Source organism: Homalodisca vitripennis, unplaced genomic scaffold (genome assembly GCF_021130785.1).
Source record: "Homalodisca vitripennis isolate AUS2020 unplaced genomic scaffold, UT_GWSS_2.1 ScUCBcl_1940;HRSCAF=6197, whole genome shotgun sequence".
NCBI classification, from domain to species: Eukaryota; Metazoa; Arthropoda; class Insecta; order Hemiptera; family Cicadellidae; genus Homalodisca; species Homalodisca vitripennis.
This window is the reverse complement of record NW_025778072.1, coordinates 27,556-52,658: the sequence shown is the minus strand read 5'-3', so window position 1 is coordinate 52,658 and position 25,103 is coordinate 27,556. Positions and strand designations below refer to the sequence as shown.

At 33.7% G+C, this 25,103-nt stretch overlaps 1 protein-coding gene across 1 annotated transcript; it reads left to right on the top strand.

Annotated features, from left to right (window-relative positions):
* Nucleotides 1-1,882: 1,882 nt before the first annotated feature.
* Nucleotides 1,883-23,422, top strand: LOC124371758 (Golgi apparatus protein 1-like). The gene is made up of 6 exons (XM_046830097.1): nt 1,883-2,069; nt 4,026-4,226; nt 11,153-11,272; nt 13,665-13,890; nt 18,729-18,835; nt 21,988-23,422. The coding sequence occupies exons 1-6, from the start codon at nt 2,013-2,015 to the stop codon at nt 22,153-22,155; spliced, it is 879 nt and encodes a 292-aa protein (XP_046686053.1). The 5' UTR covers nt 1,883-2,012; the 3' UTR covers nt 22,156-23,422.
* The last annotated feature ends 1,681 nt before the right edge of the window (nt 23,423-25,103 follow it).

Here is a 25,103-nt window from a genome sequence, read left to right as displayed (position 1 = left end):
CATGACCATAGCTTCGGTGTCATTTATTACTCTTCTTTTAGTGCTGTGCCTTGTTCGTGTTCTTTTATATGGACATGCTGTGTTTAGTGCAGAAGCTATGATATTGGAGAAGTTGTTATAGGTTTCTTCCACACTGTTCACTGAGATCACACTTTCCCAGTCCTGGGTTGACAGGTACTGCTTGAGGTGTTCAAGATTTCTGTTATTGAGATGTCTGCGACTGGAGGTCAGCGTCTTTATTGCCTGTGTTGGTATTCCTATGTCGCAGTATTGTCCAGTGTGGTCTGAGAGGCCTGTGTGCACAACCTCTACATCGATGTTATGTTGTGCTATGTTTGTACAAACATAGTCTATTGAGGATGCAGTATTATGTGTAACCCTTGTTGCAGGGAGTATAAGTCTGCGCAGATTATAGGAGGCAAGGAATTCATTGAATCTGGTTTTTTCATTATGTTCTTTCAAAGAGTCGATATTGATGTCTCCTATGATTAGGACTGGGTTATTCTGCATTGGGAGATCATCCAGCAGGTCAGTCAGCATATCTATAGATGTGTCGAGGTGGCTAGTTGTTCTATAAATGCCAAGAATATAAAGGTACTTTGATTTTGTTATTTTGAGAGTTATACATGCTATCTCACATATCAGTTCGATACTGCGGTTTTCAATGCTGAGATTTGATATGTTATTTCCCAGTTCATCGTTTTTATATATAGCGACTCCTCCTTTTTGGTGATTGACTCTGCTGAAACCACTCACTAGTGAGTACCCTGATAGTCGTACATTTTCTAAATGATCTTTATTCATACCATGCTCTGTGAGGATGACAATGTCCGGCTTTCTAGTGCTGATCTCGTGGTTTATTCTTTCTATTTTGTTTGCCATCCTGTCTACGTTCTGATGGAGAACTGTTAGTGTCTTGCATTTTTCTTCAGTTCTGAGTTTAAGAAGACTCGTGGTTTGTGGTGGTTTTTTGTTTTGTGACCTCTGTCTAAAAAAGGTGACTCTTTTCCGGTTATATTGATTGTTGCCGGTGGTGTGCAATTGTCATTCAGTGTGGTGATGTCAGTTGGCAGTTCAAAATTTTCCCTCATATCTTCCCTGTTAACTCCCGCAGTTTCCAAAGTTGCCCTGTAGTGTTCTATATTTCTGTCAAAGAATTCCATATATGTTTCATCATGTGCCAAGAGTGAAGAAGTGATGGGAGGCTTTACGATGCATTTGTTAGATGTACTTATTGTGTTTTGAGTCATCAAAGGGTTATTCTCTGTGTAGGATTCTGCTTCCACATCCATCACTTTAAGGCCCTCCTCTCCATGTGCAGTCTGGGTGATTGTCGTCTGTTCCAGGCCTAGTGTTGTCATACCCTGTCTCTTCTGAGTTTCTCTGCATTTAGCCATCTGCAATGAGACACTGAAGCAGTTCTTTTTTCCTTTCTTAGATGGAGTAAGATTTGGTCTGGCCTGCATAGATAAATTAGTATAGAGATTTTCTACAATATCGACTATTTGATTAGAAATTATAGATTCTAACAGTATGGGGTTAAATAAAAATTAAATAGAATTATAAATAAAAATAAAATTTATTAAAATATTGTTTCAATGGGTTTAAACATCATTAAAATCCTTTCATGTGTTATAAAATGTGTTACAACTACTTTCAGCATTTTAAAAGTATTTTAACTATTTAACATTCAATTTTGAAAGTATATGTTCGGATTTAATTTTGTATTTTACAATTTGCATAACACTACAAAAGATAGTGTTGGGCAAAGGCAAATCTTACTTAACTTGTAAGAGTTTAGCTATTGTCCAAATGTGATAAAACTATTCCTTTGTCATGTGTGTTCAACTCGATAATAACTTAATTAATTTATTGTCACTTAGGTTTTGGAGTGTTTAGAAGAGAAGAAAAAGAACCTAAGTGCAACTTGCCACCAGAAGGTATTTTTCATTGAGCTTCAAGACTTGACTGACAGCTCCACAGATTATACATTGCTCTTGACCTGCAAGCCTATGATCCGACTCTTTTGTCAGCAGTACGATAAATCTCAGGCTCTCATGTGTCTAAAGGTGACTGTCCAGATTTTTATTTATTTTTTTTAATCCACTAATTTAAATAATTTTATTCGCTGCTTTTTATTTTACTTGACATTTATAGTTTGTTTAAATTATAAAAGTAGTTTATAGAAGATATTTCAGAGCTTTTTTACCTTATAGAGCTTTAGGTGAAATTACCATTAATAATTGTGTTTACATCTTAAAGATACAGTAATAAAGGATAATAAGACATTCAGCTAGTATTGTTTTATTCAGAAAGAATACGATACTCTCTTTGCTGGAATTGATCTACAAACTAGAAAATATAAAATGCAATCCAATAGCTAGTCTACATTAAAAAGGAATAAAATAAACTTGTTACTTATATTTTGTGAATTATTTATGTTATAGAAGCGTATATTTATTATTAACAGCAAGTAATTCAATTTTATATAGTGGATAAATTGGAAAGAAATTGCATTTAATGAGGATTTGAATGTTGGGAACACCAATTTTCTGATCATTTGTGATTTTTCTTAATAAAAAGTAGTATCCAAAAAAGTGAAATAACTTTTAAAGCTATATATAATTTTCTTTGCAAAACAATTGTATGTCCTTAAAAATACTCTAAACTACACATTTTACATTTGTTGATTCAGGTTTAATTTCAGTTGAAATATCCAAATTTTTAAAATGAGAAAACATCTTTTTTAAACTATTTTCAATAGTAAAACTGTTTCAGCAATGTTTTTTACCAAGCAGAAAGCTATACTTCATGACTACACATTGTTCATATGTAACATATGATAAAAAAAAAACATATGATGTTCATATGATAAAAGAAAGAGAGAAAAAAATAGCACTAGCAAAAACAATGACTATGGACAAACACAGCAAGTCAGATTGACAATGCAGGTGGCACTTCACTGCTAATGAGCTGTACTATGCATTCTGCAAGATCCTCTCCCTAAGCTCTATTCCATTTTCTTTTAGGTACTCTTTCATATTAGACTTAAAACTAATAGCAGTTAAAGTATCTGTTTTATGGGGTTGTCTTTAAATTACTATATAAAGACCATATCTCAGGTATGATAATCATCTAGATTCCTTTGAGTATATTTGATGTGGTTGTTTAAAAAAATGTTTTGTAAATAATTAAGCATGGTACTGTCAATATATTTAGTACTTTAAATTTCTGTTTGCACAATTAATGATGACAAAGAATTAACCCATTAGCCACTCAACATTCTTGCGCCTAACCTCCATGTACAAATCAATTAAATATGCAAAAAATGCAAGAGTTTAGCAAAACTCTCACAAAACATTCAATTGTGTTGCTATTTGGTTAACTGAGCTATTGTTTTTTGCTAATGAAACCGGTTATAATATACTGTAATTAACATAAGGTTTTTTTTCATTATGAGAATATTTAAAAAATTATTTCTTTTTTGTAAATTTTGAAAGCAAGAAATTGTTTTTAGTGCAAAAAACAGTTATAATATATGATATTTGGTGTAGTTTTATAGGAATTTTACTATTTTGTTTAAGTAGAAAATTTTATTTCATTGATTTATCTTAATTTTTTCAATTTCACTTAGATTTTTGTAAAATGTGACATGTGTTCTCCTTACACAAATCCTAGTAAACACACAAAAAGCGCAAGGATATGGATCACACTCATTTCTATTGGGTTAATACATATTTATATGTATAGCACATGTTATTTTGTTTTAGTTTTAAAACATAAACTTTATTATTTGAGACCATACTAATGTTTAAACAAATATTTAATAACGTATCTCGTCATCACGTTACCGTCCCGTCAGCGTTTTGGTACCACGTCGGCCGTCACGAGATGGGTACCGTGGTAAGCGGTTAATGCGTTAATTATAATTAATAAAGCCAATATAGCTATTCTATATCTAACTATTGAAAGATGAAACTCATGAGTTTTTTTAGTTATCCTGACAACTTGTAATGTCCTTCCAGAAATACAAGGATGAAGTTTCATTTGACAATAAGTGCCGACTTCTGGTGATGCGGCGGATGATAGAGCAGACGAGTGACTACAGGTTCAACCCTCTGTTGGCCATAGGTTGCCGCATGGACATAGACAAGTTCTGTAACCATATTGTGGACCACCAGCCTAGAGATCAGGAGCTGCAAGGAAAAGTCATCAAATGCCTTAAGGTGTGTAACATAGCTCTAATACTTATTCTTACAGTTTGGCCGATGATATATAGGCCATGTTTTTACAGTCTATCGGCTCTAATAGGTCCCCAATCACTGCACTAGTACGTACTTCCTCAATTAGATCCTCCATTTTCACTTCTGAAAGGTTCACAGAACCAGCCACTTATAAATCCAAAACACAAGCTCCAGTACACAATAGGGAACAGTGCTAAAATGCTAAGGGTTCAGTGAAGACTGATAAAATAGATGAACCAGTCTTGTTTAGTTTGTGCTCTGTTAAATATGTCAATTTTGAAGGGTTCTTAACAGTTTTGTGAGTTTTTTTTTTGCAGCTAAGTTGGTAATAAGTGATAGTGCATCAATGACAGGTACTGTTTCATTCATATTTTAGTATCAATGGAGAAAAAAAGGAAAACCTAATTTTCAATTCAAGTTATTACAACATTATCTTAGATATTAATCACGATTGGCACTCTGATATAGGAGCTCACCTTTGCCCTCTCAGATAAGAGCTCACTCAGTCTTCCTTCAAGACTGAACTTTGTACTGTTTTGATTAAGTGTTTTAGTTTGATATCTGTGGACTGCTATTGAAAGGAAGATCATATACCCAACCTGATATTATCAGAACTTGATAATCACATCTTGGACTGTTATGGAAAATATTGTTGACTGAAAACAATTATATTGTTTTTACTGTTATTATTGAACACTGCCCATTGAGACCAGCTTTACATTTTATCAATATTCAACACGCAAATTGTTTTATTATATTAAACTAAATAGTGCTATTTATTATATTATTTTATTAAGTATATATTGCTTACTGGGGTGAACCGAGTAGCCTCTGTGGCATTGTTGTTGCTTATTTGACCAAATTGGATGAGATGGAAGGTCAGAATAAAAAATGTAAATGTGGTAAAAGTGTAGGACAAGGAGGAATTTATTGTACGGGTATCTGTCAAAAATGGATACATCTTAGATGTTTTGGTCTGCCTTACTCCAGTGTAAGGGATATGACAGATGAGCAGTTGGAGGTATGGAAGTGCCCAAATTGTGTACAAAATAGCACTCCTGGCTCACTGGATGATAGCATTCCTGAATTTTCAATTTCCATTGCCTTGGAATTAGAAAATACTTTTCATCAGGAAAATGAAAGTCTGAAGCAAGAGTTACATGACTTAAAAAATAGGAAATCTGCATATGTGTTTGAGCTAGAAGATAAAGTAAAGTATTTGGAGGAAGAGGTGAAAAATCTAACTAAAATTTACACTGTAAAGGAAACTGAGGTTCAAGAGAAATTAAAATCAGTTGATAAAATGTTATCTCTTGAAAAGAAACTAACTGCTGAAGTAATCTTACAAGCTGAGAATGACAAAGAGTTCTATGATTTAGAGAAAAACAAACTTAAAAATTATGAATGCACTTCCTGCAGTATCTACAAAGATGAATTATCAAAAATGTTAAACTCAATAAAATCGTTGGAAGCTGCATCCGAAATCTTGCAAAAGGAAAATGAAACTTTAACAAATCGTATTAAAAGTAAAGATACCATAAACCCACCATGCTTTCACTGCTTCCCACCTAATAATAGCAGCACAACATGTGCAGTTAATACTAAAAATAATGACCTCTCAACTAACCAAGCTCGCTACACTGGGGAACAGATATTTACTATTAATAAAACAAAACAAAAGAATTCTAGAAATTGTAGCAATTCTCAAATACAGGTTTCTACACCAAACTTTGTAACTCCCAACCCATTTGGCCCTCTAGCGGTTGAAGATGACAGTGAGTCTACTAGTAAAGCTATGGACAAGGAAGTTGTTAGAAAAAAGAATAAGAAGAAACGTAAAATGTTTTTGTGCACTGACAGCCATGGTAGAGACCTAGCATGGTACATTAATAAAAAATCATCAGATCTGGAATCGTACAGTTTTATACAACCTGGTGGCCGTGCTCAACAGATTTTGAATGAAATCAATTTAAATGAAGGAAAGTTAGAGGAAAATAGCACCATGGTTATTGCCTGCGGCTCAAATGATGTATCTAGAAATGAGGCCAACACAGCAATTGACATCATCACAAAAACTATAAACAGTATGAGTGGAAAACCAATTATCTTGGTTGACCTGCCTCTTAGGTACGATCTACCTGACTGGTCGTGCGTAAATTTAGAAATTAAAAGAACTAACAATGAGCTGCTAAGTATTAGTAATAATGTCAGCAATGTGACTCTGGTAAGGGCTAGTCAGGCAAGTAGAAGATTACATACAAGGCATGGTATGCACCTAAATCAAATAGGAAAGATTTGGCTGGCGCAGGAAATCTGCAAGGCCGCGGAGAGTACCAAGCAACCACTACCGCCTGGGTGTGATGACTCTACAGAGGAACTGGAATTAATACAACCTTTATTAGCACCTTCGGAAAACTTAACAGTAACCGCCTCAAACCACCATCCATAACATGTACAGGTTATTTAGAAGAACAGCCTAACTTTAATTTGATGTTCTGGAATGTGTGTAGTATACTAAACAAACTCCCTCTCATCGATATTTTAAATAGTCAATATAAGACAGATGTACTGTGCATTGCAGAACACTGGTTGTCCTCAACTGATATAAACAATTTAGTGATACCTGGCTATGTTATCGCTGACTTTTTCGCAAGAGAAAAACATATTCATGGGGGTGTGCTTATCTGTGTTAAGGAAGGAACTGAATTTGTTTTTTATGATAAATTGTCTTGTTTCTCGGAGGAACTTGTTTGTGAATTGGCAGCAATAATGCTGCCAACTTGGAAAACTCTAGTGGTAACTTTCTATAGATCTCCAGCAGGTAACTTATCACTATTCTATGATAAGTTATATGACATTTTTGTCCTTCCTGCATTATAATAAATGTAATATAGTCTTTGTGGGTGACTTCAATGTCAATTTTCTTAACAGAAATGACTCAGAGGCCAAAGTACTATTCAACCTCATTGACAGTTTTGGACTAAATATTACTGTTGCTGAAGTTACAAGACCTACCCTTGGAGGAGATGCAACAAAGGGTAGTTGTATTGATAATCTGCTGACGACTATTCATCAAGATAAGGGAAAATCTACAGTCATTCACACTGGTGCTTCAGACCATATGGCCATCCTCTTCAAAGCTACTTTAGACAATGTAATGTCTAGGATTATACCACAAATGTTTATTGTTAGACCCATTTCTACTTTGGGCTCCTCACTTTTTACGTCTTACCTAGGTCTCACTAATTGGAATGATATTTATGTTATTAAGTCAAATGTTAACCTTAAGTTTAAGTTATTTTTAGAAAAGTTCTTATTGGCTCTGAACTGTGCTATGCCTTTAAAAAATAAGAAATCTAAATCTAAACAAGTAAATGTTGCCTGGTATCATGAAGGTCTAAATAAGACAAAGCAGGAGCTTGATAGACTTTATTATATTATAAAAAACACAAGCAATGAGAAAAATATTGATATTAGAAATAAATATAGAAATCTTAAAAATGTTTACAGAAATGAAATAAAAAAAAGCAAAGCTTGACTTTAATAACACTTTACTTGATAAAGCAACAAACAAAAGTAAAGCTGCTTGGAGCATTATTAATAAATCAGTCAGGGCTAATAGTATGTCATCTAACTCATCTCATGTACTGGAACCTGATAGTTTTAATTCATATTTTGTTGGCTCAGTTTTGGAGACTTGCAAAAGTATTCCACCTAGCAATAATGACTATTCTTTCTACCTTGGTAAGCACTGTGCTCAGTGGAACTCTACAGTAAGCTTTTGCCTGAATGAATTTAAAGTGGAAGATGTTCATGCAGCTATCCTTAGTTTAAGTAATAGCACATGTCTCGATTGTTATGGTATAAGTGCTCCTATTCTGAAAATGGCTGCCAACTCAATCTGTGAAATTCTAACTTATTTATTTAATGAAAGTGTTAGGACAGGTATTTTTCCTGATGTACTAAAGATAAACAAAGTGATTCCAGTACATAAGAGGGGTCCAAAGGACCAAACTTGTAATTATAGGCCTATAACTATTGTTACAGCAGTGTCAAAGGTGTTGGAGCGGCTAGTTCATAAGCAGTTGGTTTGCTATCTCGAAACCAATAATTTACTCAGCACTTGTCAATTTGGGTTTCGAGCTGAGCGGTGTACCATTGGCGCAGTCCAGTCCTTCATAAATGATTGCTTTGATGGTTTGGAACTAAAAAAATCTGTCAAGTTCAGATCTTATGACTTATCCAGAGCCTTTGATACTGTAAATCATCATATTCTATTAAATAAACTTAGGTCTTATGGTTTTAGTCAACTTTGTGTCAGTTTTTTTAACTCATATCTCTCAAATAGGTGTCAATATGTATATTTAAATGGCTCTATGTCAGAAACTAGGCCTGTTAAGCTAGGTGTTCCTCAGGGATCCATTTTAGGACCTACTCTATTTATTTTGTATATAAATGACTTGCCTTTTAATCTCAATGACAATTATGTTAGTACGTATTTGTTTGCTGATGACTTGGGTCTTAAGGTCTGCGCAAAAACGAGGAACGAATGTAATGAGCTACTTAGTGTTAAGACCTCAATTGTAGATGATTGGTGTGCAGCAAATAAGCTCTGTGTAAACGATAAAAAAATTCAAGATTTACATATTACCTTTTCTAATAGGCCTAGTGATAATGAGGACTTAAGTCTTAAGTTTCTTGGCATTTTTATACAATCCAATCTTAAATGGCAAACTCATATTGATTATGTAGCTTCTCGAATTTCCCGAGGTATTTTTCTTATAAGATCCCTTAATGGAACAATTTCTGCTAAACACTTGCTTTTTATGTACTATGCCTATATTCATAGTTTCTTAACATATGGAGTAACTTTGTGGGGCCAATCTCAGATTGCGAATAAACTGTTTGTGTTACAAAAAAGAGCAGTCAGGCTTATATGTAATGTCCAGAGTCGTGAGCACTGTAAACCACTGTTTGTAAAATTAGGTGTATTAACATTGCCGTCTATTTAAGTATTAAATGTTTTGTTATATGTCAGAGATAATTTATCATTATTTATTAATCAATGTGATGTTCATAGTTATAGTACTCGTAATAGAAATAATGTAGTTGTACCAAAATGTAACTTTGCTAGCACTCAAGCCAGTTTTAGATATCAGGGAATCAAATATTACAATGCTTTGCCCAATCATATCAAGGTATTAAACAGATCAAATTTTAAAAATGTTGTAAAGAAAATGTTAGTAGATTCATGTTTGTACACTGTTGATGAATTTTTAACTGTGATAAGAAGTAAGGATATTTAAAGTAAGCTATAGATTATTTATAATATGACGTTGTTATATACATAGTTTGTATTCTGACAAAAAACCATTTGAATTTGAATTTAAAGCAAAAGTAAGTGATTCGGATAGTTGCATAATTGAAGTTTAAATAATCTTGCAAGGAAGCCTTCACATAGTTAAAACTGTTGACTCTGTGTGGTCTGTACATATTGGAGATAACATTATTTTGTATGCCCCTGATTGCCCTAGCATTTTTTCTCAAGAAATACAAGAATAACAGTTTTAGAGGGATTTTCACAAATCTAATGATAGTAAAAGGATTTAAATCGAACAATAAATTACTGATTTAGAGCAGATTCACTGTGACAAGACATGGGCCACATTGAGAGCTGCCATTTATTCAGTTTTTGTATTGTTGGCTATTGTCTGAGAACCTCAATGTGGGCCATGTCTTGTCACAGTAAATCTACTCTTTAAATCAGTTATTTGTTATTCGATTTAAATATGTTTGGTGTCATTAGATTTCTAATAACATTTTCTAAAAACTGCTATTCTTGTAATGCTGGGTTTTAAGTTATTTAAAGTTTAAAAGATCTAATGGCTACCATTTTAAAAATACTAAAGATAATTTCATGATATTTTTTTATCATAAACATTTGAGGCAAATTCCGTATAATTTAATTTATTAGATTTTATGATATTCATTGTTTTATAAAAGTTTAAAAGTTGTTATGGCCTACATTTTGAAAATACTAAAGATAATTTAATGATATTTTTTTTCATTAACTGGCCTTGTTAACATAAACATTTGAGCCAATTTTGGTATAATGTAGTTTATTGATTTTTGAGATATTAATTTTTTAATAAAACTACATACAGACAGACAGGTGGGAAACTAAGCATCGGAGACCCATGTTCATATGGTAAAATAAATTCGTTTTGACCTGAGCAATAGTGTGGTATACCACAAATGTTGAGATACTGAAGTGTTGAACGATACATCAAGTCTACTGTGGAGGATGACTGTTGGAGTGGATGGGGCTCCCTTAGTGTTATAGGATAATGCTAGCGTAACTTCCCCTCTTCTTCTAAGGGCAGCCTATTACCATGCACTGAAGCCTCAAAGGCCTTTTGCGCAACCCGGAAGTGTACGATGAACCCAACCAGTTTAATGTTCCTGCAGTTCTACAAACTGCTGAAAACAACTGGTCAGGTACTCCTGGGGAAAGTCATCACCCTTATCCATACCCCTCCCTTCTTCCAAGGTGATATGACTAAAATAAGAGACCCACTACCCTTCTCATTGGATCTCAACATGTAGCCCCTACTACGACCTTATTCATTTTAAAAATCCTATCACTCCGGAAGCAAGCACAAAAGTCCTTTTAGGACGAACTGGTTGACTAACAATGAGTGGTTTTGTCCTATGTTGAGTTTAGTCCCTCCCCTCTACAATATTGAATCAATCCTTCCCACAATGACAGAGCTATGTAAAATGGTGTGTTTAATTATCGAAGAATAAAATGTTTGAACTCATATACAGCATATTAGTTTGTTAATAGAGATATATTAATAAAATAAACATTAGCAAAATTAATATTTTCTGTTTTAACTTACTTTTAGGTGAAATTCAGAGAGGGTAAGCTGCGAAGTGAGTGTGAAGTTCAAATGGCGAATGTACTACGAGAAGCTGCATTGGACTACAAGTTGAATCCTTTACTTCGGAGTTTGTGCCAAGAGGAGGTAAATTTATTGGTGTATGTATTTAGAGATAACTATTGGGTTTTATGGAGACCCAATAAAATCCTCAACATAATTAATTTAAGGTGTTTTTATTACATATTAAGTTGAAAATGTATTTATAAGTTGATGAAATGTTTACACTGTGCTTAGTAGTAATGTTGTAGGTATGCCAGTACTCACGCCATCTGTACAGTAAGTTTTGATGTCCGTAAGTGGCTGAGCATTAGCAAAGTTTATTACTTAAGGGACTGACAAAATTTAATTTATCTTGTCTGCACGTTATCTAAAAATGAACTGACCTATGGATAAAGTTTTATTTCTATATAAGTTAGCGAAAATATTTACATTTGTGTTATGGTTAGCCATGATTGTAACAAGAAAATCTCATATTAGATAAATTTTTAAACAAACTGAGTAATATCATATCATATAGTAACACATGTAGCTATAGAATTGTAATATTTCATGCAATCCCAGAGAAGCCTGTTACACATGGTGTGGTGTACTCTTACCTCGTAAATACAAGCAATAGTGTTGAAGAGCCAACCATTAATGTTAATGTATAATTTAACCATGGATGCACTAATGTCACATAAAAGTGAACTCAGTAATTTGAGGATGCGTTGGTCATCACATTTATACCATTGAGAAGTAGAATTTGACAATACAGAATCATAGAAAAATCCATTCTCTGTGCTATTTTTTTTATTTATTGTTGGTAGAAAATGAAAACGGAGAATATTTCTAAGTGAACTGGAGTTACTTTTTGGTTATTCAAAATTTCAAGATAACGCCTTCTTAAATAGGAATTGCCCAAAATGGGATATAATTTCAAATTATATATAAAAAAGACAACTATCTACATTTTACCCATAAATTGTGTTTTTTTATTGACAGTAGACAAATATTTATTGTACAATATGTTTTCTGTTATCAAAATGTAATTTAAAAAACTGGTACATAGTCAATGATTTAAACTACATAACTAAAGCATATTCTAAAACATTACTTTTAACCCTTGGTACGCTAAATAATCAGTAGAAAAATCTACTGTTACGCTTAATTAAATTTTTTTTTATTTTTTATTTTTATATTTTTTCTAAAGTTTATTTTTTTATTGAACATATTGGTTAAATACTATATAAAAACACATGTTATGTTAAAAAATTATTTTTATTATTTACATAAATATATAATAACAGTTTTCAAGTAATTTCAATTTTTTATTTAATTTTTTAAGACTTGATGCATATTAGTTTAAAACAAAATAATTTGGATTTGGTACACTGTTAAAAATTAAATTAGAAGGCACAAAACAGTTAGAACATTGCACAGTTAGAATTGAGCTTGACTGTGGTAGACTTCAAAACAGTCATCCCGATGGACAGCAGGCTTGGAATTGCATGTCTTGCAAAGATAAATGGTTTCTTTCCTCAGTACTCTCTTCAAACACACGACGCACCTAGCTTTTCCTTTTTTTCATAAAGTGAGTCTTTCCACTGTTAAGTTACTAAACAAACAATGCACGTTCAGCTGTTGTTTTCAAAAGCGAGTGTACCCGCTCCGAGCGTAGAGACGGCAGGCCGAGTGCGCACGCAGGCGGTCACGGCCAACAAAAATCAGATGTTGTGACTGACGACAGCTGTTTTGATGTGTCACGCTCCACCAATATCACAATGGAAGACAAAAGAAGCACTCATGCACATTCTGACGGCATTTCGTGGAACTTAAATGTTTATAATACGTTGTTAAGAGATACCGCGAATTATACCGCTTAGCGCGCTACGGGGAAATTACGATCGGCGATATATACCGCTTAACGCGTACGAAGGGTTAATACATTTTATTGATATAAAAACGTTATAAAACACATTGATTAAATTTAAGACTTAAACCCATTTTACAATTTCTTTAAAGATATATTTTTATTATTCGTTCATCATAAACTGTCTTTGAAGAATTTATTTACATTACAATATGTTTTTTGACAAAGTACTTAATTTAATTTATTAGTAAATTTAGATAAAGGAAGTTTTTTATACAACTGTAGAATATTATTATACAATTTCAATTACGTATCAATAAATCCAAAGACAAAATTTTAATTTGACTATTAAAGGTTTCATAACGTTTTGTAGTGGAATTTTATGTAATTTTGGGTTTAGGTAGGGATATCCGGGATTTGGTATGTATATCCAGGTTTTGGAACAGAAATCTGGTTTTTGGTATGGATATCCAGGTTTTGGTTTGGATATCCATAGTTATTGTGCTGCCCTACAAATCCATGTTTCTCCAATCTACTCGTATCTTGGCCACAGACCCCTCCATTCAAACCAGATATAGATATTCCTGATTTTACGAAAGTGTTCTCCAATTTTTCTCACACTTCCAGATCAACAGGCTGTGCCAAGACAAGGACGATGGCAAAGGGGGAACAGAAGAATGCCTGAAGGTGGCCCTTCTCCAGGGTCACATCACCAGCAGAGCATGTAAGCTGGAGGTCGCAGGGCTCATAGAGGAGGCCAGAGCTGACATACACGTGGACCCCATCTTGCACAAGACCTGCTCCCTGGATCTGCGAAAGTTCTGCTTCGACATCGAACAAGGCGCAGGACGACGTAAGTTGTATAGTTATTGTGTTGTAATGGGATAGTTTATATTGAATACACAAAGAATTAATGTAATTACTACTAGTCCTTATTTGTTTCCAAATTTAGTGAGTTCACTTCAAGATTCAAATTCAAAGTATTTATTGCACATTGGCATTTGAATAATTACACAAGTGATACAAACTGGTGCAGGTCAAGGTTTTTTAAAAGTATAACTAAAATACAAGCGTTGCAGTATGTACTGCATATATTGTCTATATTGTATTATGTCTATAAAGAAGAACAAAATCATCGTTATTTTACATAGCCTGATAGGATGATATGGTGTAATAATAAATAATTGGGATTTTTAAATTGATTAGTTACTGTTTTACTTATTGTTTGAAAAATCTTTCAGTATTTCATTTACACTGTAATAAGTTTTTTCTATGAGGAGGATTTTGATACTATTTTGAAAATTATTATTTTTAAGCACTTTTAAAGGTGATAAAGGTAAACAATTATATAAGAAAATTCCCATATACAGTGGACTTTTTTCAAATAAAGAAGTTTTGTGAATTGGAAAGGCAAGAAGATTTTTGTGTCTACTATTGTGATTATGCTGATTTTTGTATTGGTCAAAGGTGTTTGAATTTTTATGGATTAAGTTCAACAATACAAAAGTATATAATCCTGGTAGTGTGAGTATTTTAAAATTTTTAAATAGCGGTCGGCAGCTCTCTCTAAAGTTTGCCCCAAGCATTGCTCTCAGAACAGCTTTTCGGGCAAGATCAAACAATATATTTAGAAATTTAAACCTTCATTAAGTTGCACCTCTTTTTAAAAGTATTTATGACAGAAAATAAATAATTAAACTTTGAGATTATTGTTTAATCCACCTTTTTTCATAAGTAAATAACTGATGGACCTATTTTAGTTGGATATTAAATAAAAAACTACTCTCTCTAGCTGTAATTTTTATAATTTGGATGTATATAATTTATACATTATGAGATATTCTCACATTCTGCTGCACCACTCCACTCCCTCTCTTCCCTTTGCATTCCGCTTCTCCTCACTCTCCCCTTTCCTATCTCCTCTCTTGAGAGGGAGGAATGGGGTAGAAGTGAGTTAGTAAAATTTATAATGTGAGGACCCTCATAAATTTATAGACAGTGTCACTAAACTTGGCCCACCTAAATTATTCAAACATTGTATTATTTCAATGTATGTATATTCCATACAGTGATCATGAAAGAGCACACTCAAAAACAGCATTTTCTGAACAAAAAATTATCACTAATAACAATGTTTAATTTGTTATTGTGTATGAGTAGACACTCTTTATACATTAGCATTGACTTATATTCAAAGCATTCCACTTTCCAAAAAAACTCAAATTTACACAAGAATAAAATGTACATTTGAAGTTTATACTTTTCAAAAATAAATAAATAGGTTTGTCGTTCAAAAAAGAATGTTAATTATTCATGCACAGTTGGAAGTGCTTTATATCTCAGACAACATCACAGCCACCGCCTAGAGTGATTCTTTTATTGCTTCTTCTGAATGCTTCCCATTAGTTTTTAATCACATTAAGTGGTGTAAGGTGTATAGATTTGATATATATACGAGGTGTGATCAAAAAGTTCCAGGACTGAATTTTTATACATTTATTCATACAACATACAGGTTATTCGAATTTGTCTCCTTCAAAGTACTCCCCTTGGGAAACTACACACTTTTCCCACCGGTGTTTCCACTGATCAAAGGCCCCAGAAAACTCTTCTTTTGTAAAGGTGTTTAGCAGCTCCGTCGTTTTTTCTTTAATTTCATCAACTGTTTGAAATCTTCGTCCTTTCAGGGGTCTCTTGAGCTTCGGGAAGAGAAAAAAGTCTGCTGGAGCCAGGTCAGGTGAGTAGGGGGGCTGAGGAATGACAGTCATTGCGTTTTTTACACAAAAGTCACGGATAACTAATGCAGAGTGAACAGGAGCATTGTCATGGTGAAGGGCCCAATCACAACTTTGCCACAGCTCAGGTCTCTTTCTTCTCACAGCATTACGCAATTTTCTGAGGGTTTCAAGATAAACAAAACGATTAATTGTTTGACCTTGTGGAAGGAATTCATAGTAGACGACACCTTTACAGTCAAAGAAAACCGTAAGCATGACCTTCACATTTGATTTGACTTGACGTGCTTTCTTGGGTCTTGGAGAGCCTTTTGATGTTCATTGTGATGATTGGGCTTTTGTTTCCACATCGTAACCAAAAACCCATGTCTCGTCTCCCGTAATGACATGATCCAAGAAGCTTTCGTCGTCATTTGCCTTTTGAAGAAGTTCCTCAGAAACATGAATTCGGTGTTGTTTTTGGTCTTCAGTCAACAGTTTTGGCACAAACTTTGCTGCAACACGACGCATTTGAAGTTTTTCAGTTAAAATTTCCTGACATGACCCAAATGAAATGTTACACTCTTCTGCCATTTCACGGATTGTTAGTCGACGTTCTGATCGAACGAGAGCATTCACTGTAGCAACATTGTCATCATTGATTGACGTTGAAGGGCGTCCGGAATGAGCATCGTCGTCTATGGATGTTCGACCATCTTTAAACCTCTACAACCACTGATGGCAGCATGATCGGCTTAGACATTCTTTACCAAAGGCCTCTTGTAACATCAAAAAGGTTTCAGAAAACGTTTTGTTCAGTTTCACACAAAACTTCACACAAACACGTTGCTCTTCTTTCACATTCATTTTCATTAAACAAAAAAATAGCCATACTCTATAAAACTAATCTCAAACAAACTGTGCTAATGTTACTTTCAGTGATGTTATGATTGATCTGCAAACACAGCTGTATTACGTTGAGTCAGGGAATACAATGCTGCCAACCGCATCACTGTGAGACATTGCATTCCCATAGTATATAAAAAGTCCTGGAACTTTTTGATCATCACACCTCGTGTATATATATATATATACTCGCCTTCGGCTCGCTGGGGGCTACGCCCCCAGGCCCCCAAAGTAAACGCTTGCAAATTCGGGGATAAGCGGAATTCGGTGACTGGTTAAGTCCGGACATTAAGTAAATGACAAGGGATTTAAAAATTGACCTTTTTCATAGATTTTTTTTCCGGATTCGTAAAAACTTTTGACTTTGAGGGCATTTTGCGGTTAAACCGTTAGAGATACGACAAAAAGTGACTGGACCTTTTTTGTTGGAAATTTAATTTTGTCTTTCGATTGTGCCCTCAGATCTGATCTACGACCTATGGTTTAGCCAGAAATGAGCTCGGGAGAAAAGTCTGCACGGGTCAGCTATCTTGAATTGTTTAGTAAAAACATAATAAAAACCGACCTCAAGGCAGTATTTTAAGTCGAACAGGGGGTTTAATATCACCAGGAGACTATCTAGTCAAGGCGAGAAATTCCCTGGGTGGGTGATTAATGTTAAGGAGGTTAAGACAAGAGGTGGTTTAATTTCGTCAGGATATTGTCTGGTCATATGAACAAATTCCCAGGGGGGGTTAACGTTACCGGGGGATAAGTCTCCAGGGGGTTATCTGGTCATACCAGGATCTTCCCAGGGGGGGGGGTTTAAGAGATTTGGTGACTGGTAAAATTCGGACATGAGGTCATGGCAGGAAATTCCCTGGGGGGGTTTAATGTTACCAGGGGGGTTAACACATCAGGGGGTTGAATGTACAGGAGGTTATCAGGTCATACCAGGAAATCCCCGGGGGGGGGTTAATATTACCGGGGGTTAATGACACACTTGGGCCTTTTTTAGAGGGTATTGTGTCTGCGAACATAATAAATATTCCTCTGTCCCTATCTACTATTGACGCTTAGCTAACGCTCAGCCAACTCCCGAAGTCACTGAACCTTTTCTGTAGATCACGTGATTTCCTAAATCCCGTTTAAAATTTGTTTTGAGTTACGACCAACCGTTTAGCCGCTATCAAGCCCGGAATGTAAATTTTTAGGCGAAGATGTCCAATATTTTCACTTAATCGCGTTTTGCGGTCAAACTAAGGGAAATATAGTAAAAAGTCACTGGACCTTTTTTGTAGGTCATCTTATTTCCTAAATAAAAACGTTAGTCTTATTTTGACCTCCGACCAATGGTTTCGCCGCTATCGACCCCAAAAAACAAAAGTTTCGCGTAAAAAGTTACAACAAAATTGTACATAATCACGTTTTTCGGCCAAACCAATCGAGATAGGGCAAAAGATTACTGGACCTTTTCTGTAGATCGCGCAATTTGCTAATTTGATGGGTCAATCAGATTTGAGCTACGACCAACGGTTTCGGCCGCTATCGGGCTTGAAACATTATTTTTATCGAAAAAATCTCTGGAATTTCAAATGTTTCGAGCGTTTTGTCGCTTAACCATGGAAGATAGAGCAAAAAGTCATTAGACCTTTTTTTTGTAGTTCACTTCATTCCTGACCATGAATTTTCCGTCAGATCCGAGCTAGCTCCAACGGTTTCGCCCGCTATCGGGCTTACAAAAAATGCCTGCAGGGGTGAAGAATGCGCGATTTTTTTGGGAATTTTTTTGAGGGGTTGAAAATGAAAAATTCTCACTTTTCGGGATTTTCCTGGTGGTTACACGTGGAAAGCTATCTGTGTACCAAATTTCAAGTCTCTAACTCATCTGGAAGTAGGTTAGAATTAGTATACGTGAGTGAGTCAGTCAGTTACACATGCGGTTGTATATATATTAGATATATATATATATATATATATACACACACACACATTACTGCAACCTACAGTATCCCACTATATTGATGTTCTGTCATAAGATGTTGTGCAGCTCATTAAACAAGTTGTTAAATCACAAAACTTTATTTTGCAGATATACAGTGCCTTCTGAATGCTCTATCAGAACACAAATATTTGCAATCAGACTGTCAAAAAATGCTCCAACAAAGAGTGGAAATGTTCAAAAACGCTGATGAGGAGGTGAGTATTTAGTTTTTAGTGTCAGTTTTATCATAAGTTGCAGTTTACTTCATGTTGTTGGCTCAATCTGAGCAAAGTCTATAACTTAAAGGCTTGGAAAAATTCATTTCTGTCTATCTGTCTGTCCCCATGATATCCTGAGAACAAACTGGCCTCAGCGAAGCCTGTTAACGTGACATGAGGTGTTGCACAATCCTACCATGTATTAGTTAAAATCAATCTTTTACTATTGCATAAAATTTGTGTTTAAATTAACAATAGAAAATAAAAATATACTTATGCTTATTACTAGCAGTAAGAGATTAGGTTTTGATGATCAATTTCTGTTGGAAGAAAACATATATCGTTAAAAGTTTTTAAATGGTCACCTACATTTGTTATTGATCGCAGGTGAATTCTGCAAGTTCGGCAACAATAGTTGTTGGGGATCGTCTTTTATATAAACTATTTTTTTAGTGTAAATGAATTATCTGTCTTTAAAGAATTTATCAATATCTGTTTATATTATTTGATGTTTTTTCTATAAGAAAATTTCTTTACAACTTAACAAGTGTACACCGTCGTAAAGAAATAAGCTGATAATAAATTGGTTAGTGGATTGAGAATAACTGGTTGAGCCTTTTTTAGTAATCAGCTGTTTTAAACTAAACACTCTTGTAAGATTAACATTGGAAGTTTGGAAGCCCGTGGGGCAGTTATACTGTATTTCAAATATACAACAGATGCATACAGAGTGTAAGAACTCTCAATTTGTACTATAAATAGGTAAAAAAATTATTTTTGGATATCTAAAATTATTGTACAGAAATCAAGAAATTATTTTCTTTTTTATGTAGATTCAGCAGAAGTTCAGATAATGTTGTATGGAAATCATAAAAGGCTTACAGACTTTCACATTGATATGTGTTGTTATAAAAGAAACACAAGGTTTCGAGGACTGATGTATTCTCTCTTCTTCAGCTGTCAAATTCTAAAATATAAGGTTAATTATGTAAGTAAGTAAATTATTCATAAAACATGGTGATAAACTCACCAAATTCAAATTTTATTGCAAAAAAGAAGTGTCTTATTGACATTTAAAATGTGTCTAGATTTTAATTTAACCCTTTTGAGACCATAAATTATTTGGGACCCCTTTTGGAGCATAAATTATTATGTTCCAAAACTACATAGGTCTATAAACTAGTGTATTTCTTAGAGTTGTTAAAAATCCTATAACTCAGAGCCCAATAAGGATAGGAAACTGTTCTTAGTACCAAAATGTGAAAAATGTATTGCCTTAAATAATAATATTTTATGGTCTGTACATTGTATTTTTTAAGTGTGTTAATTAAAAAAAATTTAATATGGTGTTTTATTAATATGAGGCATGTTTTTAAAGTAAGTACCGTTTTTAAATTACGCCACCGCAGCGCTGCAGTTGCCGTTTAGCACATGCGCTTAGTGTAGCTACATCAGTTGGGAAGCCCCAGACGCCATTACGACGCCGTTTGATCGAGTCTTCGTTTGTTTACATGATTTTAAAATGCCGCCGACTATCCAGAATCCCGCCAACTGTGAAGTGCGTGCTGTGATTCGTTTTCTCTGTGCTAAAGGCTTAAAAGCAATTGATATTCATCGTCAAATCAGTGAAATTTATGGTGAAAACATTATGAGTGAAGGGATGGTGCGGAAATGGGTTAGGGCCTTCAAAGATGGCCGCACAAACGTTCATGATGAGAAACGAAGTGGGCGACCTTCAGTCATTACCGATGATCTCATTCAAAAAGTGGACTGTAAAGTGAAAGAGAACAGACGGTTCACAATTTCGTCCTTAGCTGAAACATTTTCTGCTGTATCAATAAGTGTTCTCTACGAAATTGTGTCCCAACGTTTAAATTATCGGAAACTGTGTTCACGGTGGGTACCGAAAATGTTGAATGATGAGCACAAAACCAAACAATTGGGCAGTGCATTGGGCTTTCTCGAGCGTTACAGAAACGAGGGCGATGATTTTTTAAGCCATATAGTTACAGGCGATGAAACGTGAGTAGCCTACGTTACACCTGAATCAAAACAACAGTCAATGGAATGGCGGCATTCAACATCCCCTATGAAAGTCAAATTCAAGCAAACAATTTCTGCCCAGAAAATCATATGCACTGTCTTTTGGGACAGACAGGGTGTGTTGTTGGTCAATTCTCTGCCTCGCGGTAAAAACGATTAATGCAGCCGCGTACTGTGAAACTTTAAAAAAACTGCGTGCAGCGCAATTCAAAACAAAAGGTGTGGCATGCTGAGTGCAGGCGTCGTTTTGCTCCACGGTAATGCTCGTCCACATTCAGCAAATCGAACACAAGAGCTCATCACTTCATTTAGCTGGGAACAATTGGACCATCCTCCATACAGTCCCGATCTAGCACCTAGCGACTACCATTTATTTCTGCACTTGAAGACACATTTGAAGGGGAAGCGTCATTCCAATGATGAAGAAGTAAAAACGTCTGTGCAACAGTGGTTGTCCAGTCTGGCGGCAAGCTTCTTTGACGACGGCATACAAAAGCTGGTCCCAAGATACGACAAGTGCCTTAATAATAATGGAAATTATGTAGAGAAGTAGATGAAAGAATGCTCTCTCAGGTAAATAAAGTTTTGTTTGAAAAATTTACTTGTTGATTTTTTTATATCAAAACGGTACTTTAAAAACATGCCTCGTAAATACACATCAAACATATCAATAATGCAGACAATTAAAATATGAAAGAAAAATTACCTTTTTGGGTTTGTTTAGATTCAAGGATAGAATATAATACTATTCTAAAAGGATACCTTACACTATCACAGTATTTATATCGTTGTTTGACGTCTTATTATTATATTAAATGCAAAGAAAGACGAAACAGCATTTGTGTAGTTGTTATAAATGGTGAATACCATAAATATTTCAGTGACATATTCCGCAAAACAGTAGTGAAAACTAAAAATACTGAAGTTGTGAAACGTCAATGGCTGGTCTGTAGCAGAAAAGTACGATATCGCTTGTTGGCTCTAACGCTTTTTAAAACTTGCTGGTGATATAACAACAGCTGGTCCTAAAAGGGTTAAATGGTGTAGAATTATATTTTAGGTTAATTTAAGGATTAAAAATTGAGATAATTTATTTTGATTTCCAGATAAAAAATCAACCTGAGAATGTGGGTGAACTTTTGGCCCAAGTATCGCATTCACCATCGAGAAGATACTTCATGCTGGTGACTCTCTCTTTCGTAGGAATGGTGTTCATCATGGGAATGTTCTTGGGTCGGATGACAAGGAGGACTATACTGATGAAGAACAAGTGATACACCAACATCTCCGATTATCCTGGAGATTATCACTCCCGACTGGTGAATATCTAATTGGCCAAATATCATTGTTATTTTCAAACTCGTGAGACGGCTTTGTGTTCTTTATTACACGCTTGAGTGGTGGATTTTTTACTTCAACAAAAGTATTGTCAGTTTTTTTTATCAGTTGCTAGTTGGTTGAATTTTGGTTATTGATAATGCGGAATTATCCTGCTTTGGTTTGTCTGTTCTGTTATAAGTAATCTTAAGTCATTGTGCTAAGTTGTCTCCTTAGTCTCCACCTGATCCTAAAATTAAAACAGGGTCTGGAAAACAGTAGAATGGTCTCATCAGGCAGAAAACTATTTTAAAAATTGAAGAGTGAACCATTTTATATTAAATATACAAGAATAACAAATGTATGACATTTACACATTTTGTCTGTGTATAGTTGTTCGTTTATAAACAATTTAATAGATGCTTTCTAAAATGAAGAATCTCAACCCTTGACCTTTTACTCTCAAAACCATTAGTTGCTTGAAAATGTTGACATTTCTTATGTATTTTAAAAATTGATCATTAAATCAAGAGATATATAATGACTCCATCTGATACTAACCAGATCAAAACCAGGTATGGAAATGAAAGTGGAAAACCATTTTATATTATGTTTTTATATCATCAGTTAAAACCTATACAATTTCTGCAAGGGATTAGAGAAAAATCGTGTTACATGTAACCAACTGTGTTGATGTAAACATTTAATTTTAACCCTTCATTGGGCAGAATAATAAGTTCCGTTATCAATAGCACACTGTATGAAATGTACAATTTAACCCTTTTAGTGCCAATGTATGGAATTTTGAAAAATTACCAAGAAATGCCAGTGTTTGTATATATGGACGTTGCAAACAATGCCAACGTCTGTATATGGACATTCACAGAAAATATTCTACTGTTATAATTTTTTAACGTATTATAAATTTATTTGTATATATAAACAATTAGAATAAACCAGATTACAAGAAAGGAAATATGTATTGCAATATTTTAAGATTAATTACCTCTTTAGTTTCAAACTTAGTATGATACCACAAAAACAGTTAATATATAGTTTTCTAAAAATCAACGTAACTTTTAAAGTTTATAAAATATTAATCAAAACGTATTATGTTTGAATTCAGTTTCATTTTCTCTTTTAAGTGATATTGTGTTTTATAGTGAAATATTTTTTTCTCATGTGAAACTGAAAAAAAAATATATTGTAAGGAAATATTTATATTTTTTTAATTTAAGTATACTACAATCAAAAATAAGATTTCTTTTATAGTTTTTATTAAGGAAATTTATTTTTCTGCTTATAGGTAAAAATTTAGGAAAATAACTCATTATTTATAACTTTAACAATTTTTTCAGTAAAACGTTGTAAAACTGCTGAAATATGCCTGGCATCCTTCAGTAGTAGTGGGTGGAAAATTCCCGGCATTCTTAGAAATGACTGGCACTTGGCTTTCTTAGAAATGACTTGATTTGGCCTGGCACTATAAGGGTTTCCACTAATTTCTGTTTGTATAAAACATTTTAAATAAACACTAAAAGCTAAATTAAGTTTTACATTTATACTGGTTTCTATGTTTTTATAAAATAAAAAACTAATTCTTTTATTCGTAAATTGTAATTTAAAAGTAAAAACTGTATGTCAATTTTTATGGTTAATCTCTGTACATTTGTAATGTTTTATAATATTCTTCTAGTGTATGTTTTCCTTTGCAGAAATTTGTGTATTTTTTTATGGAACCATTCATACGGCTGGCTATTACATAATGTAACTAATACATAAATCAACTAATGTATTGTAATATACTAATGTAGTATCTTGGTAAAAGTGTTAAAGAGCTATTTGTCACACATGTTTACTCAAGTGATTTTTTTTTTTTTTTTTTTTTTTTTTTTTTTTAGCTGTCATTTTTATGGTCATTTTAGCGGTCTTTTTTGCATGAAACTCTTGGATGAAATTGTATGAAAAGTCTTTTCAATCAATTACACAATCACAACATTTTTTATGTGCCAAAGATTTGGCGTGAGAATATTCTAGATCATTTTCATGTGAGTTACTATATTCTTACTTTCAATGAGTGAACTCTTCTTTCATTCTATCGATAGTTCAGGGCATCTAGGCTGTTATTATGTTATAATTATCACGTTACATCATCTTTTTTTCAACTAAGTAAAAGTTTGTGTAATAAAAACTGAAATAGACTGAAGAATGTTCTTTGGAGATGTAAAGACTCAAGTGAGGCATTGCATTTTGTGAATGGATTTGTCTAATTAATGTGGCAATAGTTTCAGTAATATCGTACAGGAGGTTATGATGATCATTTATGTAAATTAACTAGATTTTATTTAACCCAATTTGTATTATTTAAACTTACATTATACTGTGTCACTTAGATGTGTGTGTGCTGGTAACTTTCAAGTTCCTTGTTATTTTATATACATATTTTATAGTTAGAGAATTATAAGAATGATTGTTATTGCTATAATTCCAATTAACATTGCTTACATTTAGTTATGGCTAGAAAAATTAACAACCTAAACCCATATCTGTTGTAAAGCTTGGTAATTACTAATTTATGTGCACATTTCAATTGAATTGTGAAACATTAAAATTGACAAAACACCAATATTTAAATTTAGATATGTTCATGGTGAAAGTTTTCTATATCTGAATTTATGTTAACAATTATGTAAGAAAATAATAATTAGGATATTCATACTTTGGAATAATAAATTCATAACTGTATGCAAGATTAGTTTATATTGAAACTAAATTGAATTTTTAAAGTGAATTAATTGTTCAGTAGAACAATGGTATCAGATATCAAATTTGATGATGATTTTAACTTTCTTATTAGTCTGCATAACATTTCAAACAATTCAGAATAAGTATTTTGGCAAATAAA